At 39.9% G+C, this 18,265-nt stretch overlaps 1 protein-coding gene across 1 annotated transcript in view; it reads right to left on the minus strand.

Moving 5' to 3' along the window:
- Nucleotides 1-10,394: 10,394 nt before the first annotated feature.
- LOC120533549 (zinc finger protein 502-like) overlaps nt 10,395-18,265 on the minus strand; it is a 44,429-nt gene continuing 36,558 nt past the window's right edge. Inside the window, exon 3 of the mRNA XM_039760483.1 lies at nt 10,395-12,862. Within this exon, the coding sequence (XP_039616417.1) occupies nt 12,486-12,862 (377 nt within the window). The 3' untranslated portion in view covers nt 10,395-12,485. The remainder of the gene's footprint in view (nt 12,863-18,265) is intronic.

Consider the following 18,265-nt stretch of genomic DNA (forward strand, 5'->3'; position numbering starts at 1 on the left):
AAACTGCTCAAGGTCTCTCAGATTTGAAGGGCGCCTTCTTCCAATGGCAATTTTGAGATCTCTCCGTAAGTGTTCAATCGGCTTTAGATCAGGACTCATTGCTGGCCACTTCAGAACTCTCCAGTGCTTTGTCTTCAACCATTTCTGGGTGCATTTAGAGGTATGTTTGGGGTCATTGTCCTACTGGAACACCCATGACCTCTGATGCAGACCCAGCATTCTGACACTGAGCCCAACATTGCGCCCCAATATCTTTTGTAGTCTTCAGATTTCATGATGCCTTGCAGACAGTCAAGACATCCAGTGCCAGAGGCAGCAAAACATCTTAGAACCTCCACCATGTTTGACTGTAGGTACTGTGTTGTTCTTTTCTTCGTAGGCCTCATTCGGTTTTCTGTAAACCGTACAATGATGAGCTTTACCAAAAGGCTCTACCTTGGTCTCATTTGTCCACAAGACGTTCGCCCAGAAGGATTTTGGCTTTCTCGAGTACATTTTGTCAAACTCCAGTCTGGCTTTTTTATGTTTCTGTGTCAGCAGTGGGGTCCTCCTGGCTCTCCTGCTATAGCGTTTCAATTCGTTCAGATGTCGACAGATAGTTCGAGCTGACACTGTCGCACCCTGAGTCTGCAGAACTGCTTGAATATGTTTTGAAGTTGATTGGGCTGTTTATCCACCATTCGGACTCTCCTTCGTTGCAGTCTTTTATCAATTATTCTCTTCCATCCACGTCCAGGGAGATGAGCTACAGTGCCATGTGTTGTGAACTTCTTGATTATGTTACGCACAGTGGACAAAGGAACATGAAGATCTCTGGAGGTGGACTTGTAGCCTTGAGATTGTTGAGATTTTTCCACAATTTTTGTTCTCAAGTCCTCAGACAATTCTCTGCTCTTCTTTCTGTTCTCCATGCTTAGTGTGACACACTCAGACACACAACACAAAAGTTGAGTCAACTCGTCTCCATTTTAACTGACTTCAGGTGTGATTGCTATATTGCCAGCACCTGTTTCTGGCCACAGGTGAGTTCAAACAAGCATCATATGTTTGAAATAAAACGATTTACCCACAATTTGGAAAAGGTGCCAATAATTTTGTCCGGCCCATTTTTGGAGTTCTGTGTGACATGATGTCAGATTTGGCTCTTTTTTCCTGTTTTTTTGTGTTGTTCCAATGCACATAAAGGAAATTAACATGTGCATACCAAAACATCTGGAATTGCAACAATTTTCTGGGAAAATTTCAGGGGTGCTGATAATTTCGGCCATGATTATGGTGTGTGTATCTTCTCAATATAGAACAAATAAAGGAACACTTTGAAAATACATCATATCTCAATGGGGAAAAAAAATCCTGCTAGCTATCTCTACTGACATGATAAAGTGTTAGGAACGAAAGGATGCTATATCATTTGATGGAAATGAAAATGATCAACCTACAGAGGACTGAATTCAAAGACACCCATAAAATCAAAGTGAAAAAAAAAAAAATGATGCAGCAGACAGACGAGTCCATTTTGCTGAAATTTCATTGCAGTAACTCCAAATCATACTCGGTAGTTTGTATGGGCCCCACGTGCTTGTATGCATGCCTAATAACGTCCTAATATGACGACAGATTATGTATTGGGGGATCTGCTCCCAGATCTGGACCAGGACATCACTGTGCTCCTGGACAGGCTGAAGTGAAACCAGGTGGCGTCAGATGGACCGAAACATAAATGTCCCAAAGGTATTCTATTGGATTGAGGTCAGACAAGCGAGTGTGGGGTCCAGTCAATGGTATCAATTCCTTCCTACTCCAGGAACTGTCTGCATACTCACACACCATATGAGGACAGGCATTGTCGTGCACCAGGAGGAACCCATGACCCAGCATAGTGTCTGAAAATAGGTCCAAGGATTTCATCCCGATACCTAATGGCAGTCAAGGTGCTGTTGTTTAACCTGTGTGTCCTTCCATGGATATGCCTCCCCAGACCATCACTGACCCACCATCAATCCGGTCATTCTGAACAATGTCAAAGGCAGCATAATGTTCTCCACCACTTCTCCAGACCATTTCCCATCAGTCACATGTGCTCAGGGTGAACTTGCTCTCATCTGTGAAAAGCACAGGGGACCAGTGGTAGACCTGCCATTTCTGGTCTTCTATGGCAAATGTCAATCGAGCTCCACTGTACCCACTAGAGGACATCGAGCCCTCAGGCCACCCTCATGAAGTCTGTTTTTGATTGTTTGGTCAGAGACATTCACACCAGTGGCCTGCCTACTGGAGGTAATTTTGTAGGCTCTGGAGTGCTTTTTGTTCCTTCTTGCCCAAAGGAGCAGATAGCGTTCAGTCTTGCTGATGGGTTAAGGACCTTCTATGAAAGGCGCTGTCCAGCTCTCTTAAAGTAACTGCATGTCTCCTGGAATCTCCTCCATGCCCTTCAGACGGTGCTGGGAGACACAGCAAACCTTCTGGCAATGGCACATGGTATTGATGTGCCTGCCATCCTGGAAAAGTTGGACTACCTGTGCAACCAAACTCTGTAGGGTCCAGGTATGGCCTCATGCTACCAGTAGTGACACTGACCTTAGCCAAATGGAAAACGAGTGACAAAACAAAAGAGGAGGGAAAATGTCAGTGGCCTACCTCCACTTGTTAAACCATTTATTCCTGTTTTGGGGGGTCTGTTATAATACATTTGCTATAATATTAAGGTTAATGTCACTGTCTCTGCAAAACACTTTTAAAGGATTCACTCACATGTGCAGCCTAAGTTTGGCACACAGGGGCTAGTCTGCCTGCATTTAGAAATTGAACTCAGGTGTGATACACCACAGTTAGGTTATTTTTTAACAATGGGGGCAATTACTTTTTCACACAGGGCCATGTAGGTTTGGATTTTTTTTCTCCCTAAATAATAAAAACCATCATTTAAAAACTGCATTTTGTGTTTACTTGTGTTATATTTGACTAATGGTTAAATGTGTTTGATGATCAGAAACATTTTGTGTGACAAACATGCAAAAGAATAAGAAATCAGGAAGGGGGGAAATAGTAATATATATATATATATATATATATATATATATATATATATATATATATATATATATATATATATATATATATATATATATACACACATATATATACACACACACACACATATATACTGCTCAAAAGAATTAAAGGAACACTTTTTAATCAGAGTATAGCATAAAGTCAATGAAACGTATGGGATATTAATCTGGTCAGTTAAGTAACAGAGGGGGTTGTTAATCAGTTTCAGCTGCTGTGGTGTTAATGAAATTAACAACAGATGCACTAGAGGGGCAACAATGAGATGACCCCAAAACAGGAATGGTTTAACAGGTGGAGGCCACTGACATTTTTCCCTCCTCATCTTTTCTGACTGTTTCTTCACTAGTTTTGCATTTGGCTACAGTCAGTGTCACTACTGGTAGCACGAGGTGATACCTGGACCCTACAGAGGTTGCACAGGTAGTCCAACTTCTCCAGGATGGCACATCAATACGTGTCATTGCCAGAAGGTTTGCTGTGTCTCCCTGCACAGTCTCAAGGGCATGGAGGAGATTCTAGGAGACAAGCAGTTACTCTAGGAGAGCTGGAGAGGGCCATAGAAGGTCCATAACCAATCAGCAGGACCAGTATCTGCTCCTTTGGGCAGGGAGGAACAGGATGAGCACTGCCAGAGTCATACAAAATGACCTCCAGTAGGCCACTGGTGTGAATGTCTCTGACCAAACAATCAGAAACAGACTTCATGAGGGTTGCCTGAGGGCCCAAATGTCTACTGCGCCCTGTGCTCACTGCACAGCACCGGGGAGCTTAATTGGCATTTGCCATAGAATACCAGAATTGGCAGGTCCACCACTGGCATCCTGTGCTTTTCACAGATGAGAGCAGGTTCACCCTGAGTATATGTGAAAGACTTTAAAGGGTCAGGAGAAGCCGTGGAGAATATTATGCTGCCTGTAACATCGTTTAGCATGACTGGTTTGGTGGTGGGTCAGTGATGATCTTGGAGGCATATCCATGGAGCGACTCACAGACCTCTACAGGCTAGACAGCGGCATCTTGACTGCCATTAGGTATCAGGATGAAATCCTTGGACCCATTGTCAGACCCTACGCTGGTGCAGTAGGTCCTGGTTTCCTCCTAATGCACGACAATTTCCGGCCTCATGTGGCAAGAGTATGCAGGCAGTACCTGGAGGATGAAGGATTTGAAACAATTGAATGGCCTTCACAATCCCCTGACTTAAACCCAATAGAACATCTGTGGAACATTATGTTTCGGTCCATTAGGCGCCGCCAGGTTGCTCCTCAGACTGTACAACAGCTCAGGGATGCCCTCATACAGATCTGGGAGGAAATGCCACAAGACACCATCCGTCGTCTCATTAGGAGCATGCCCCAACGTTGTCAAGCATGCATACAAGCTCATGGGGGCCACACAAGATACTGAAAAGCATTTTGAGTAGCAGAAATTAAGTTTTTGAAAAAATGGACTAGCCTGCCACATCTTCATTTCACTCTGATTTTAGGGTGTCTACACAATTGAGCCCTCTGTAGGCAGAAAACTTTTATTTCCACTAAAAGACTTGGCATCCTTTTGTTCCTAAGACATTGCCCTGTCGTTATTTGTATAGATATCCAACTTCATATTGAGATCTGATGTATCTAATGTGTTTCTTTAAAGTGTTCCTTTAATTTTTGTGAGCAGTGTACAGTATATACATATACACATACATACATATACATACACAGAGTGCATCCAGAAAGTATTCACAGCGCATCACTTTTTCCTCATTTTGTTATGTTACAGCCTTATTCCAAAATGGATTAAATTCATTTTGTTCCTCAGAATTCTACACACAACACCCCACAATGACAATGTGAAAAAAGTTTACTTGAAGTTTTTGCAAATTTATTAAAAATAAAAAGCCGGAAAAGGGTGGAGTGCCCTCTCAGGGTTGGGGGAGAGATCCTGCCCCAAGTGGAGGAGTTCAAGTATCTTGGGGTCTTGTTCACGAGTGAGGGAAGAATGGAGCGTGAGATCGACAGGAGGATCAGTGCAGCATCCACAGTGATGCAGGCTCTGCATCGGTCTGTCGTGGTGAAAAAAGAGCTGAGCCGTAAGGCAAAGCTCTCAATTTACCAGTCGATCTACGTTCCTACCCTCACCTATGGTCATAAGCTATGGGTAGTGACCGAAAGAATGAGATCGCGAATACAAGCGGCTGAAATGAGTTTCCTCTGCAGTGTGTCTGGGCCTTTTCTTAAAGATAGGGTGAGGAGCTCAGTCATCTGGGAGGGGCTCAGAGTAGAGCCGCTGCTCCTCCGCATCGAGAGGAGTCAGATGAGGTGGCTCGGGCATCTGATCAGGATGCCTCCTGGACGCCTCCCTGGTGAGGTGTTCCGGGCACGTCCAACCGGGAGGAGGCCCCGGGGAAGACCCAGGACACGCTGGAGGGACTGTGTCTCCCGGCTGGCCTGGGAACGCCTTGGGATTCTCCAGGAAGAGCTGGAAGAAGTGGTCGGGGAGAGGGAAGTTTGGGCCTCTCCGCTTAAGCTGCTGCCCCCGCGACCCGACCCCGGATAAGCGGAAGAGGATGGATGGATGGAAAAAAAAAAAATGAGAAAGCACATGTACATAAGTATTCACAGCCTTTGCCATGAAGCTCCAAATTGAGCTCAGGTGCATCCTGTTTTCCCTGATGATCCTTGAGAAGTTTCTGCAGCTTAACTGGAGTCCACCTGTGGTAAGTTCAGTTGCTTGGACATGATTTGGAAAGGCACACACCTATCTATAGAAGGTCCCACAGTTGACAGTTCATGTCAGAGCACAAAGCAAGCATGAAGTCAAAGAAATTGTCTGTAGACCTCCGAGACAGGATTGTCTCGAGGCACAAATCTGGGGACGGTTACAGAAAAATTTCTGCTGCTTTGAAGGTCCCAATAAGCACAGTGGCCTCCATCATCTGTAGGTGGAAGAAGTTCGAAACCACCAGGACTCTTCCTAGAGCTGGTTGGCCATCTAAACTGAGCGATCGGGGGAGAAGGCCCTTAGTCAGGGAGGTGACCAAGAACCCGATGGTCACTCTGTCACAGCTCCAGAGGTCCTCTGTGGAGAGAGGAGAACCTTCCAGAAGGACAACCATCTCTGCAGCAATCCACCAATCAGGCCTGTATGGTAGAGTGGCCAGACGGAAGCCACTCTTTAGTAAAAGGCACATGGCAGCCCGCCTGGAGTTTGCCAAAAGGCACCTGAAGGACTCTCGGACCATAAGAAACAAAATTCTCTGGTCTGATGAGACAAAGATTGAAGTCTTTGGTGTGAATGCCAGGCGTCACGTTTGGAGGAAACCAGGCACCGCTCATCACCAGGCCAATACCATCCCTACAGTGAAGCATGGTGGTGGCAGCATCATGCTGTGGGGATGTTTTTCAGCAGCAGAAACTGTGAGACTAGTCAGGATAAAGGGAAAGATGACGTCAGCAATGTACAGAGACATCCTGGATGAAAACCTGCTCCAGAGCGCTCTTGACCTCAGACTGGGGCAATGGTTCATCTTTCAACAGGACAACAACCCTAAGCACACAGCCAAGATATCAAAGAAGTGGCTTCAGGACAACTCTGTGAATGTCCTTGAGTGGCCCAGCCAGAGCCCAGACTTGAATCCGATTGAACATCTCTGAGAGATCTGTGATGCTTCCCATCCAACCTGATGGAGCTTGAGAGGTGCAGCAAAGAGGAATAAACTGGCCAAGGCCAAGGTTGTGGACAACGACCTAAGCACACAGCCAAGATATCAAAAGAGTGACTTCAGGACAACTCTGTGAATGTCCTTGAGTGGCCCAGACTTGAATCCATTGAACATCTCTGGAAAGATCTTAAATGGTTGTGCACCAACGCTTCCCATCCAACCTGATGGAGCTTGAGAGGTGCTACAAAGAGGAATGGGCGAATCTGGCCAAGGATAGGTGTGCCAAGGTTGTGGCATCAAATTCAAAAAGACTTGAGGCTGTTATTGCTGTCAAAGGTGCATCGACAAAGTATTGAGCAAAGGCTGTGAATGCTTATGTACATGCGATTTCTCTGTTTTTTTATTTTTAATAAATTTGCAAAAACCTCAAGTAAACTTTTTTCACGTTGTCATTATGGGGTGTTGTGTATAGAATTCGGAGGAAAAAAATTAATTTAATCCATTTTGGAATAAGGATGGAACATAAAAAAATGTGGAAAAAGTGATGCGCTGTGAATACTTTCCGGATGCACTGTGTGTGTGTGTGTGTGTATATATATATATATACATATATATACATTATATGGTTATATGGTATAGATGTTATAAGATTTTTGTTTTAGACAAAAATGAAAACACTCAAGTTCCAATATGTAACATCTTGTTATAATTTAAGACACTTGTGATAGATAACTGATGAAATGTGTTAAATTTGTTTAGTGTATATGTCTTACTGAAGAAACATTTTCACTAGCCTGGTTTAAATGTATTAATTTATTTCTGTTATTTATGATATGAGACTGAGAGTCTGGGATTGTCATTAATAGTGTTGCATTTTATTATGCATATGATTGATAAAGAATTGTTTTATGTTATGTATTTGCTCTACCCTTCACCCTTCTTTATTTAGCATAGCAAGTAGTTTAGTTTAGGCCTCTCCAACTCAGTGGTAAAGTCTTATCAATGAAGAAGATTTAAAGTGACTGTACTGCACTAATGACTCTTGATCTGCTGCACATACCTTATAATAGCTGGCGAAGAAACGACTTGCTTCTCCAGAAGTGGAAGGGGTGCAGAATCAAAGAAAGATTGTAAGTCCAGCTAAGCAAATCTGATGCCATGTCATGTGCAGACATTTTACTACAGACTTATGGACTTCAACTGAAACAGGCTATGTAATGCCACTGAAGTGAAAAGATGACAGCTGTTGAATGCCAAGGGCTCCCTTGATTGACTGCTGTATCCAGTGCAAGCCTAGAGTGAAGTGCTCCTCTACTAAAATTGGACAGTCACCATGTGTGCATCTCATGAGCGCTCTAAGGGCAATAGGACTGTTTAGTTTTCTGTTCCAACTAATGGCAAAGACTTTAGTGTCCTGAAGCAGTCACATGTTTGTTCAGAAGGATCTGCAAAGCCACCAAGCAACAGACTTTGTCTTTGGACAAGGCACGAATTTAGAAAGTTTAGGAATATACTTGAGGACTCAAAGGTATGAGGATATGCATGATTTACCAATGATGTTAAATTGTAAATTGAAAGGGACTAGAACATCTACAGTGAAGTTGGGGAGGATAAAAGATAGTGAACGAACAATTATGCAATAATACTAGTTAAGAACAATTAATAATCGTAGCAATAGATCTAGAATAGTATCTGAGTTATGTTACAACTATTGTAACTCATAAAGGGGTCAGACACCAAAGGGTGGGGCACATCTAGAAACATACTGAAGCTAGAAATGTTATGAGTGCCAAAGAATAGTGAAGTCCATCAAGATGCTATATAGAATTATAATATAATCTGATGCTATGGTTTCCAACTGCATGGATTCAGTAATATTTAGATACAACACTGACTATATAAGACATAACAGGACATCTGCACCTACACCACTGGTGAGATACAATGATCACTATTTAGTGTTAAACTAGGCTGACCCGCCTTTTAAGGCGACCGACTTTTAAGTTGACCACTTCTTAAGGCAATTTAATATGTAGATCAATTTGATATTTTATACAAACTCATTAATTTGGTTATATTGCATTTGAGCTGTATTACTTTAATACTCGTAGTTTCTGTTATTTTGTGATGAAATTTAAACTTTTTTTCAATATTGAGGTTGCCCTTTTGAACCCCTCTGATATTTACTACGCAGTGAGGCATTTGTACTCCGTCAACATTAATTATTCCCAGAGACACAATTTCGTCTATTTTTCCAGCGTATTGCACACAAAAGCAAGGGATCGATGGGAGCACCAGAACTCTGCTCACATCATGTCACTTCGTACTGCAAGCTGCAAGTAGTAAGTCTGTGATAAGCGGAATACCGCTACGCTTTCCACTCACGGGATGAAAGGACAATCCCGACCGCTTTTATATAGTAAGAAAGAAGAAGATATCGCACAGTCTGGAGTAGAAAATCATCTTTACCTGGAAAAACGAAACTACAAATCCCATCGTGCATTGCAAAATGGACAGGGCGTGTGTGAAACTCTGCGTCTGCGTAGCACGGACGGAACGGAAGGACAATCCCGACCGCTTTTATATAGAAGGATGTAACTGTTTGTCCAAATGTACTTTAACTTATCATTGTTAATATTTACGCTGGTATATTAGATAAATAAAACAGGAGCCATAGTGGTACTACACTTCACATTTCTAGAAATGTTATTGAAATGTCTACACTGTGAAGGGGGATTGAGTACCTTTTGCTTTGTAGATAACATCCTCAGGGATTGTTTCGTCACAGATCCAGTGACAAAGGGTGGTTTGTTATAATACGTTTGCTATAATATTATAGCTAATGTCACTGTCTCTGTAAGACACTTATAAAGGATTCATTCACATGTGCAGACTAAGTTTGGCACACAAAGGCTAGTCTGCCTGCACTTAAAAAAACATTACTTTAGCAGTTTTGAAGGGGACAACTGCAGTGTAAGCAATGTGCTATTCTTGTATTTTAGGAGGTGGGGTTGAGTCTTTTCTTTCCTTATTTGGAGACTAGAGAGGACCAGCACGTGGAAAAACCAGTATAAAAAGGCTTGGACTACAGCCAAACCCATTGAAGCTGACAGCCGGATGATGTTATCTTCATTCGTCCCGAAAATCCTTTCAGCGCAGCAACGTAAAATAGCAGACTGTATACATCAAGATCCGACCTTGGCATTGTCTGCTATAGCTTCCTCCGTTTGTAATATTGCGTGAATCGTCATTAAAGAAAGCTAAGTTAATTTCTCTGATGTGATTTGTACCGCCATATCGCTATTTTTCGTTGACTGAAAATGTTGCAATTTAGAGTTTTTGCTTCTAAAGGAAACAGGGTCATCTCATGGTTGTTTGTCTTGTCCACTAAAGCAGCTGAAACTGCTGAACAAGCCCATCTGCTACTGAACTGACCAGATCAATAGCCCAGAAGTTTCATTGACTTGATGGTATACTCTCATTTAAAAGGGTTCCTTTATTTTTTTTATATACACGGTGCCCTCCACTATTATTGGAACCACTTTGTAAAAATTAGAAAAGGATAAGAAAAAAATCTGTTTGCTGAAGAACCGTGCGATAGAAACATTTGACTTTTAAAAGGAAACAAGTTCATTCAAAGAAAAAAAAAAAAAAGATCTCATCAGGAAATAAATATTTTGAACATATATATTTATTCATGTGTGTGTGTGTGTTAGGACTACCTAAGATAGACACCAATTAGTTACAGTTACTGCTGAATGCAGCAGCAAGAATCTTAACAAAAAGAAAATCTGAGCACATTTCACCAGTTTAAGCATTGTTACATTGGTTACTTGTTCAATTTAGAATTGACTTTAAAATACGACAACAGATAGTCCCCTACTTATGAACTTTTGAGATTAGAACTTGCATTATATATATATATACACAAAGTTGTCCTTAAGATCAAAATTAGCACTTAAGGATAATTTGCTTGTCTGCCGAGTGGTGGCAGCAAAGGTGGGAAGATCTTATTTTTATTATTATAATCTTTATTTTATGTACAATACTTGCAAGCTGCTCAAAACACATTAAAAACTACTGAAAAAAAAACTGTTTACAGGTCCAAATCAAGAGATGCCTGAAACTAAAACACTTATCCACACATACCAATACATGCTGGACTTATGAACAAAATGGAGTTACAAACAGCTCTCTTAGAACGGAATGGAACCCGTTTGTAAGTAGGAGATCGACTGTAATGGTTTACACAGCCTTAAATAATCTCACCCTGTCCTACATTTTGGAATGTCTGTCCCCTTACACTCCCAGTCATAACTGCAGATCTTCAAATGAAACTCTGCTAACAATTTCAAAAGCCAATCTGAAAAGAATTGGAGATGTGGCCTTGCTGTTACACACCTAAAATTTAAAATACTTTACCAATAGAAATTCACCAGGCTGTAAAACAATTTAAAAAAAAAAAAAAAAGGCTTTTACGTAGATACATTTTAGCTGTATCCCTGTTAGTCAATATGGACACCGATGTGTCATTTTCCTCTGGGTTCTGCAGTTCCATACTAAACTGCACTATTCTCTGCTGTCTTCTCCATTTCTTCTGTGGTGACGATGTGCTCCACCACCTCCTGATCAACATACCACACTGCCTCGTGTTTATGGATTAAATGGCAGGTGTCCACATGGCCATCATCCACAAATTCTTCATGTGAAGCATGTAAACCATGAGGACTAATTTAGGTAAGAATGTTAGGTGGAATGCCCAGTGGGGGCCAGACAGTGTTTTAGTAGTTTTGCCTTTGCTTTTTTTTCTGTCCTGCTCGCCATTTGACATTACCTTGTTCTTTGATACAAACTTTATAGTATTACTGCCTATTCATGAATTATGTTTTATACTCCTTTTTCTTTCATCATGTAAAGCAGTTTGAGTAACAAGGTTTGTATGAAAATGTTCAATACAAATAAATGTTGCTGTTCTATCCAAACGTTTGTTATTTCGTGAAAACTGTTTGCTACATTCAGAACACGCATTAATCTTCTCTCCTTTGTGTACTTTAGAGTGGGTCAGAAGAGTATTTCTGTGCCGGAATTCTTTACCACATTCAGAACAGCTACACTGCTTCTCTCAGGTTTCAGTTTTCCTCATTTTCTTGGTGTGCTTACTCTCAAAACAGGAGTGAACTTCACTCTTTAGTCAGGATAATCTCATTGTACTGCTCAACTTTTCCCTCTCCATTTTCCCACAAGGACTCCGTGTAGAACTTGCATTGTTCCTACTAAGGCTTCTTTTTGCAGAGTATAAGGAGGGCTCGTAATTTGTTAAGATGGGTCTAAAGGGTATATTTACCAATTTACTAGTAGGTTTCTCAATTTGTTTTTTTTTTGGTTTTCATCAACCCTTATGAATTCTTTCTTCTGCGGCAGATTAGCATATTGTACTTTGTTCATCTGTGGACAAGGTTGGGGTGTTACTGCATTTCTTTTCTCTCTAATGTGAAAAAGTCCACGTCACTGAAGAAAGCTTCTTTGTAAAAACTTTTATGCAACGTTCAAAAACAGAAATACAGCTTCTATCTTCGGTGAGTTCTAAAGTGTCTCTGAAGATAACTACTGAGACAGAATTGTTTACCACATTCAAAGCAGCAATAGGGCTTCTCTCCTAAGAGAAATCTTGGGTGGCTCTTAAGATTGTTTCTCTATGAAAACTTTTTGCTACAATCAGAACAGCAATACAGCTTCTTTCCTGGGTGAGTTGTAATATGTCTCTTTAGAGAACGATGGTAAGAGAATTGTTTTCCACATTCAGAAATGAGTGAATTCTTTGATGTTTCTGAAGATTGCTTTTCCATGAAAACTTTTTGCCACATTCAGAACAGGCATACGGCTTCTCACCTGTGTGAACTATTTGGTGTCTCTGAAGATAGCTTTTCCATGAAAACTTTTTGCCACATTCAGAACAGGCATACGGCTTCTCCCCTGTGTGAATTATTTGGTGGTTCTGAAGATGGGTTTTACATGAAAACGTTTTGCCACATTCAGAACAGCAATGTGACTTCCCTCCTGTGTGAATTCTCTGGTGGCGCTCAAGATACCGTCTCAGTAAAAACTGTTTGCCACATTCAGAACAGCAGTGAAGTTGGATTCCTGTATAAAGTTAAAAAAAAAGCTTAGTTTTTAACCCACCTCTTTAAAACTGACATTATATTACATTAAATAGATGTTGGTTTAATTTATGAACAAATTTTGATACGCAATAGCAAACTTAAGTAGCACATGAAAAGATAATCAATTTGAAAATGAAACAATGAACAACTATTCAACACATGAGCATAATCTACAAGGTTAAAACAGTAAAATAAATAGATCACGAGGTAGGCACAATCAGCAAGATTTTTCTTTTTTTTACTACATTACAGAATGGCATCATCACGTTGTCATCATATTCCTAATATGATAAAAAAAAAATAATTATTGGAGATAGAAGGTGATAATCTTCACCTATCATTATGCCGGAGACTGCCATGCCAAACGTGAAATGCAGTTTTATTAAACAGAATGTGTGTTAATATTTCTAAACAATTAGTCCAAAGCCAACTGACACCATAATGTGTTAGTTTGTTTTGTTATTTGATTTTAAAAAGAGGCAGAGGATAGCAAAGGAACAAGCTTTAAATATAAAATTAAAACAGAGTAAAACAAACAAATAAAACACACAGGTCACTGACAAATCTCAGAGACCCACATGACACCTGACCTGAAACGGCAAACTGGACTCTTGTAGCTAAAATGCAAAATAAACTTCTGCCTTCATACCTTCTGCGTCAGGGGGCTTTTTTGTTGCAAATGGATTTAAAAATGTGCTTACTGTAATTTCTTCAACTAAAACAGGGGACTCAAGAAATGCAGCATCATTTTGTGAGAGTTTTGGTAAATTAATAAAATTAAAAAGCACAGCAATCTCTCTGAAGATAGGGGTTCAGCAGAGGGGAAGTTCAGGAAAGAAATATAAAACCTCATTAAATTTCCAAGCAGTAGTTAGTGATATTATCTACATATCTGTACTATTACTATATTTCTGCTTGACCTGGGACATGGAGGCTAACAAATCTCATCTGTGCAGTCTAAGAGCTCACAACTAAGCTCAGTTTAGCACAAGAGAGATAGCAACGATTGCACATGAAATGAATTGTCAACTCTGCACAAGATGGTCATTTACCTTCTCTCTGATTAGCGTCATTTTGAGCTTCTGTACTGGATCAGAAATACACAGGTGTATTTTTAAGATTATTCAGATGCTTCTCAAGATTGTCAATATTACTGTATGCTGACTGAGTTTTCTTCAACCAGTCTCCATGAACACATAACCAAGCCTGCCTTCTGAAACACCTCCAGAACCACAACATAGTGATAGGGGCAGACGAGGACACAGACACACAGTAGCACCTTGAGGCAGCTGTAAAAATGTCTTTTGTAACCAAAATAAATGATTTTTGAAAACAAACTGCATCAGCCTAGCTCAGAGATAATAAATCAGCAACATTTGAATGATTGCAAGTATAAGAGAGCAACCTTACAATCCAAGACACAGATTAGACAGGAGAGAGGAAAACAAAGAACATCAGTAAAGGAGAACCGTAACTGATATACAGTTAGGTCCATAAATATTTGGACAGAGACAAATTTTTTCTAATTTTGGTTCTGTACATTACCACAATGAATTTTAAATGAAACAACTCAGATGCAGTTGAAGTTCAGACTTTCAGCTTTAATTCAGTGGGTTGAACAAAACGATTGCATAAAAATGTGAGGCAACTAAAACATTGTTTTAACACAATCCCTTCATTAAGAGGGTTTGTAAACAAGTCCTATGACAATCCAAACTCCAGTTTTCAATATCTTTCAAAGTCAAAGCCAGAAAAATCTAAACTTAAACAATACTAAAGTAAAGCACATAAAGGCCTACTATACAAGAAAGAGAGAGGAAGCAAAAAATAAAATGAAGAGCCACAATAGCAACAAGTCTGTAATTTTCCCTCAGGTGACTGCAGATATAGCAGGACATTAGAATAATCAGGACAAGATCAGGCCATTCAGCTCAGCAAAGCCCACCATTCCTATCCACTTAATTCTTGTAAAATATCAAGTCGAGTTTTGAAAGCCCCTAAACTCCTATGGTTTACCATACTTGGTCACTTAATCCAACTGTCTATCATTCTTTGTGTAAAGAAAAACTTTCTAATGTTTGACAGAATTTACCCATAACTCTAAAATCATAGCTAGAAGGATGGAGAAAGTGCTCCCCTCTGTAATATCACAAGACCAAACTGGATTTATTAGGGGCCGACACTTATCTTCAAATCTTCGACGCCTGTTTAATGTAATATACTCACCAACTAAATCAAACACCCCAGAAATATTATCATTGGATGCAGAAAAAGCATTCGACATGATTGAATGGAAATACCTTTTTACTATTTTGGAGAAGTTTGGGTTTGGCCCGAACATTTGTGCATGGATTAAATTACTGTATACTAACCCAGAAGCTTCAGTTTGCATCAATAACATTTGCTCAGACTACTTTAAACTAGAACGAGGCACAAGACAAGGATGCCCTTTGTCACCACTGCTGTTTGCAATTGCCATTGAACCACTGGCAATACATTGTCGAAATACTGATCAGATAAAGGGGATTAGCAGAGGACGACTGGAACAGAAAATCTCATTATATGCAGATGACATGGTACTGTATATATCGGACCCAGAAAATTCTGTGCCTGCAGTCTTAGCAGCACTCACAGAATTTCAAAAGCTCTCTGGTCTCAGAATTAATCTGAATAAAAGTGACTTTTTCCGGTGAATTCTCAAGCATATAATATTAGATTAGACACCCTACCTTTTATCACTGCAGAACAGTTTAAATACCTCGGGGTAAACATCACAAGTAAACATAAAGCTCTTATCAACAAAATTTAGTGTCTGCATGGAAAAAATTAAACAAGACTTGCATAGATGGTCAACCCTTCATCTCACACTAGCTGGAAGAATTAACACTGTTAAGATGAATATTCTTCCTAAGCTCCTTTTTATTTCAAAACATACCAATATACATTAATAAATCGTTCTTTAAGCAATTAGATTCAACAATAACCTCATTTATTTGGAATTCTAAACATCCACGCATCAAAAGAGCGACCCTACAAAGACAAAAGGCAGAAGGTGGCATGGCTCTACCTAACTTCCAGTTTTATTACTGGGCAGCAAATATACAGTCGATAAGAACCTGGACACAAATAGAAGAACATACACAGGCATGGACCGCAATAGAAGTAAAATCCTGCAGTACTTCTTTGTATTCCTTGCTCTGTGCTCCAATAAACACACGTTATCGGCAATACACTAATAACCCAATTGTGCTCCACTCACTTAGAATCTGGAACCAATGTAGAAAGCATTTTAAGACGGAGAAGCTTCTATCTGTGGCACCCTGCAAGAGAACCACCTCTTTCAACCTTCACAAACATATGCAGTTTTAATATCTGGAAAAATTTGGAATTAACTTGCTTAGAGATCTTTATATAGACAACGTCTTTGCATCCTATGAACAATTACATTCCAAATTTAACATTCCAGCTACAAATTTCTTTCACTATCTTCAAATCAGGAACTTTGTTAAACAGAACCTTCCAGATTTTCCTCATCTTGCACCCTCATCCACGCTGGAAAAATATTGCTCAATTTCAAGGATTAGACTCCATCTCTACAATATATAAAATCATTTTACAATCCCTTCCTTTCAAAGATCCAAGAGGACACTGGGAAAATGACCTCTCAATTAATATATCAGAAAAGGAGTGGAAAGTAGCAATGCAGAGAATTCACTCAAGCTCCATATGCGCAAAGCATACAATTATACAACTCAAAATTATATATCGAGCACATCTGTCTCACTAAAACTCTCCAAAATGTTTCCAGGGCATGATCCAACCTGCGAACGTTGCAACCAAGCCCAGCCTCACTGGGTCACATGTTCTGGGCCTGCACCAAATTAACATTATTCTGGACAAAAATTTTAATTACCTCTCAGACAGCCTTGGACTCACAATCCCTCCTAACCCATTAACAGCTGTGTTTGGGGTTCTTCCAGAGGGCTTAAAGTGGAGAAAGACAAACAAATTGTGATTGCATTCACTACACTGTTGGCACGCAGACTTATTCTGATAAACTGGAAGAACCCAAACTCTCCTCTTTAAGTCAGTGGGAAACTGATGTGTTATATTATTTGAAATTGGAAAAATCAAATACTCAGTTAGAGGATCTGTACAGACTTTTTTCAAAACATGGCAGGATCTAATCAGTAATATTTTAAAATAAGTTTATAAAGCACAGAGAATTTACTAATTTAGGTATTTTTACAAGCCTTAAATTTTACACCGTTTGGCTTGCTCTCTCTCAGGGTGGGGATCGATCTGTTCTTAACATAATTCTTTTTTTTGTAAAAACTTGATTGCTATGTATTGATTGTAATAAAATTAATAAATAAAAATTAAAAAAAAAAAAAAAAAGAATTTACCCATAACTGGTTTCCAACTGTGTCCCCGTGTTCTTGTACACATTACTACACAAACAGGCCAAATTCAAGAATGTTAGCTATAGATGCACAGAGATGGACACTCTTGGATTAAATAGTTCTGAGGTGTTGCTTAAAATCTTCAATATAATTTAAACCTCTCTACAGATGCATGAAAAAGTTAGTGAACCCTTTGGAATCCCCTGAATTTTGGCCCAAATTCCTCCTGAGAATGTGGTCTACTCAAAGCATCTTGATGCTCCAACATCAATGGACTAAAAGCCAGAAGCCTGCATGACCATCATCATCAAGTCCTTCCGTGAGAACCCTAAATACAAAGGGTACTGTTTCATTTATGTTAGGTAGATTGCCCATAGGGGTCTAGGCAGTCTCATGGTCTTGAATCCTTGCAGAATTAATTTTTTTTTCCAGCCGTCTGGAGGTTTTTTTTTTTTTCTGTCCACCCTGGCCATCGGACCTTACTTATTCTATGTTAATTTATGTTGACTTATTGTAATTTCTTACTGTGTCTTTTATTTTTCTATTCCTCATTATGTAAAGCACTTTGGGCTACATTTTTTGTATGAAAATGTGCAATATAAATAAATGTTGTTGTTGGTCTGATCTTCAACTACACTATAATAACAGAGAAACACAATCAACTTGAACTCATAAGACACAAACAACTACTGGACTGTCAATGCTGAACACATCATTTAAAAACTTTTACAGTCCCGTTAAGTCAGGTGATCAACCAATGAGGGGTGACTGGAGGTGTGGCTTAGAACCACCCAGACAAATAAAAGGGAAGAAATGTAGGTGCTGGCAAAGCTGTCTCTTCTCATTAAAGATCTGCTCATGAACATACAAAACAAGAACATAAAAAATGTAAGACAAGAGGAGACCATTCATCAGACCATCAAGCTTGTTAGTTTAGCTAACAGCTAAGCTGTCCCAACATCACATCAAGATAACTGTTA

This window comes from Polypterus senegalus, chromosome 8 (genome assembly GCF_016835505.1).
Source record: "Polypterus senegalus isolate Bchr_013 chromosome 8, ASM1683550v1, whole genome shotgun sequence".
Lineage (NCBI taxonomy): Eukaryota > Metazoa > Chordata > Cladistia > Polypteriformes > Polypteridae > Polypterus > Polypterus senegalus.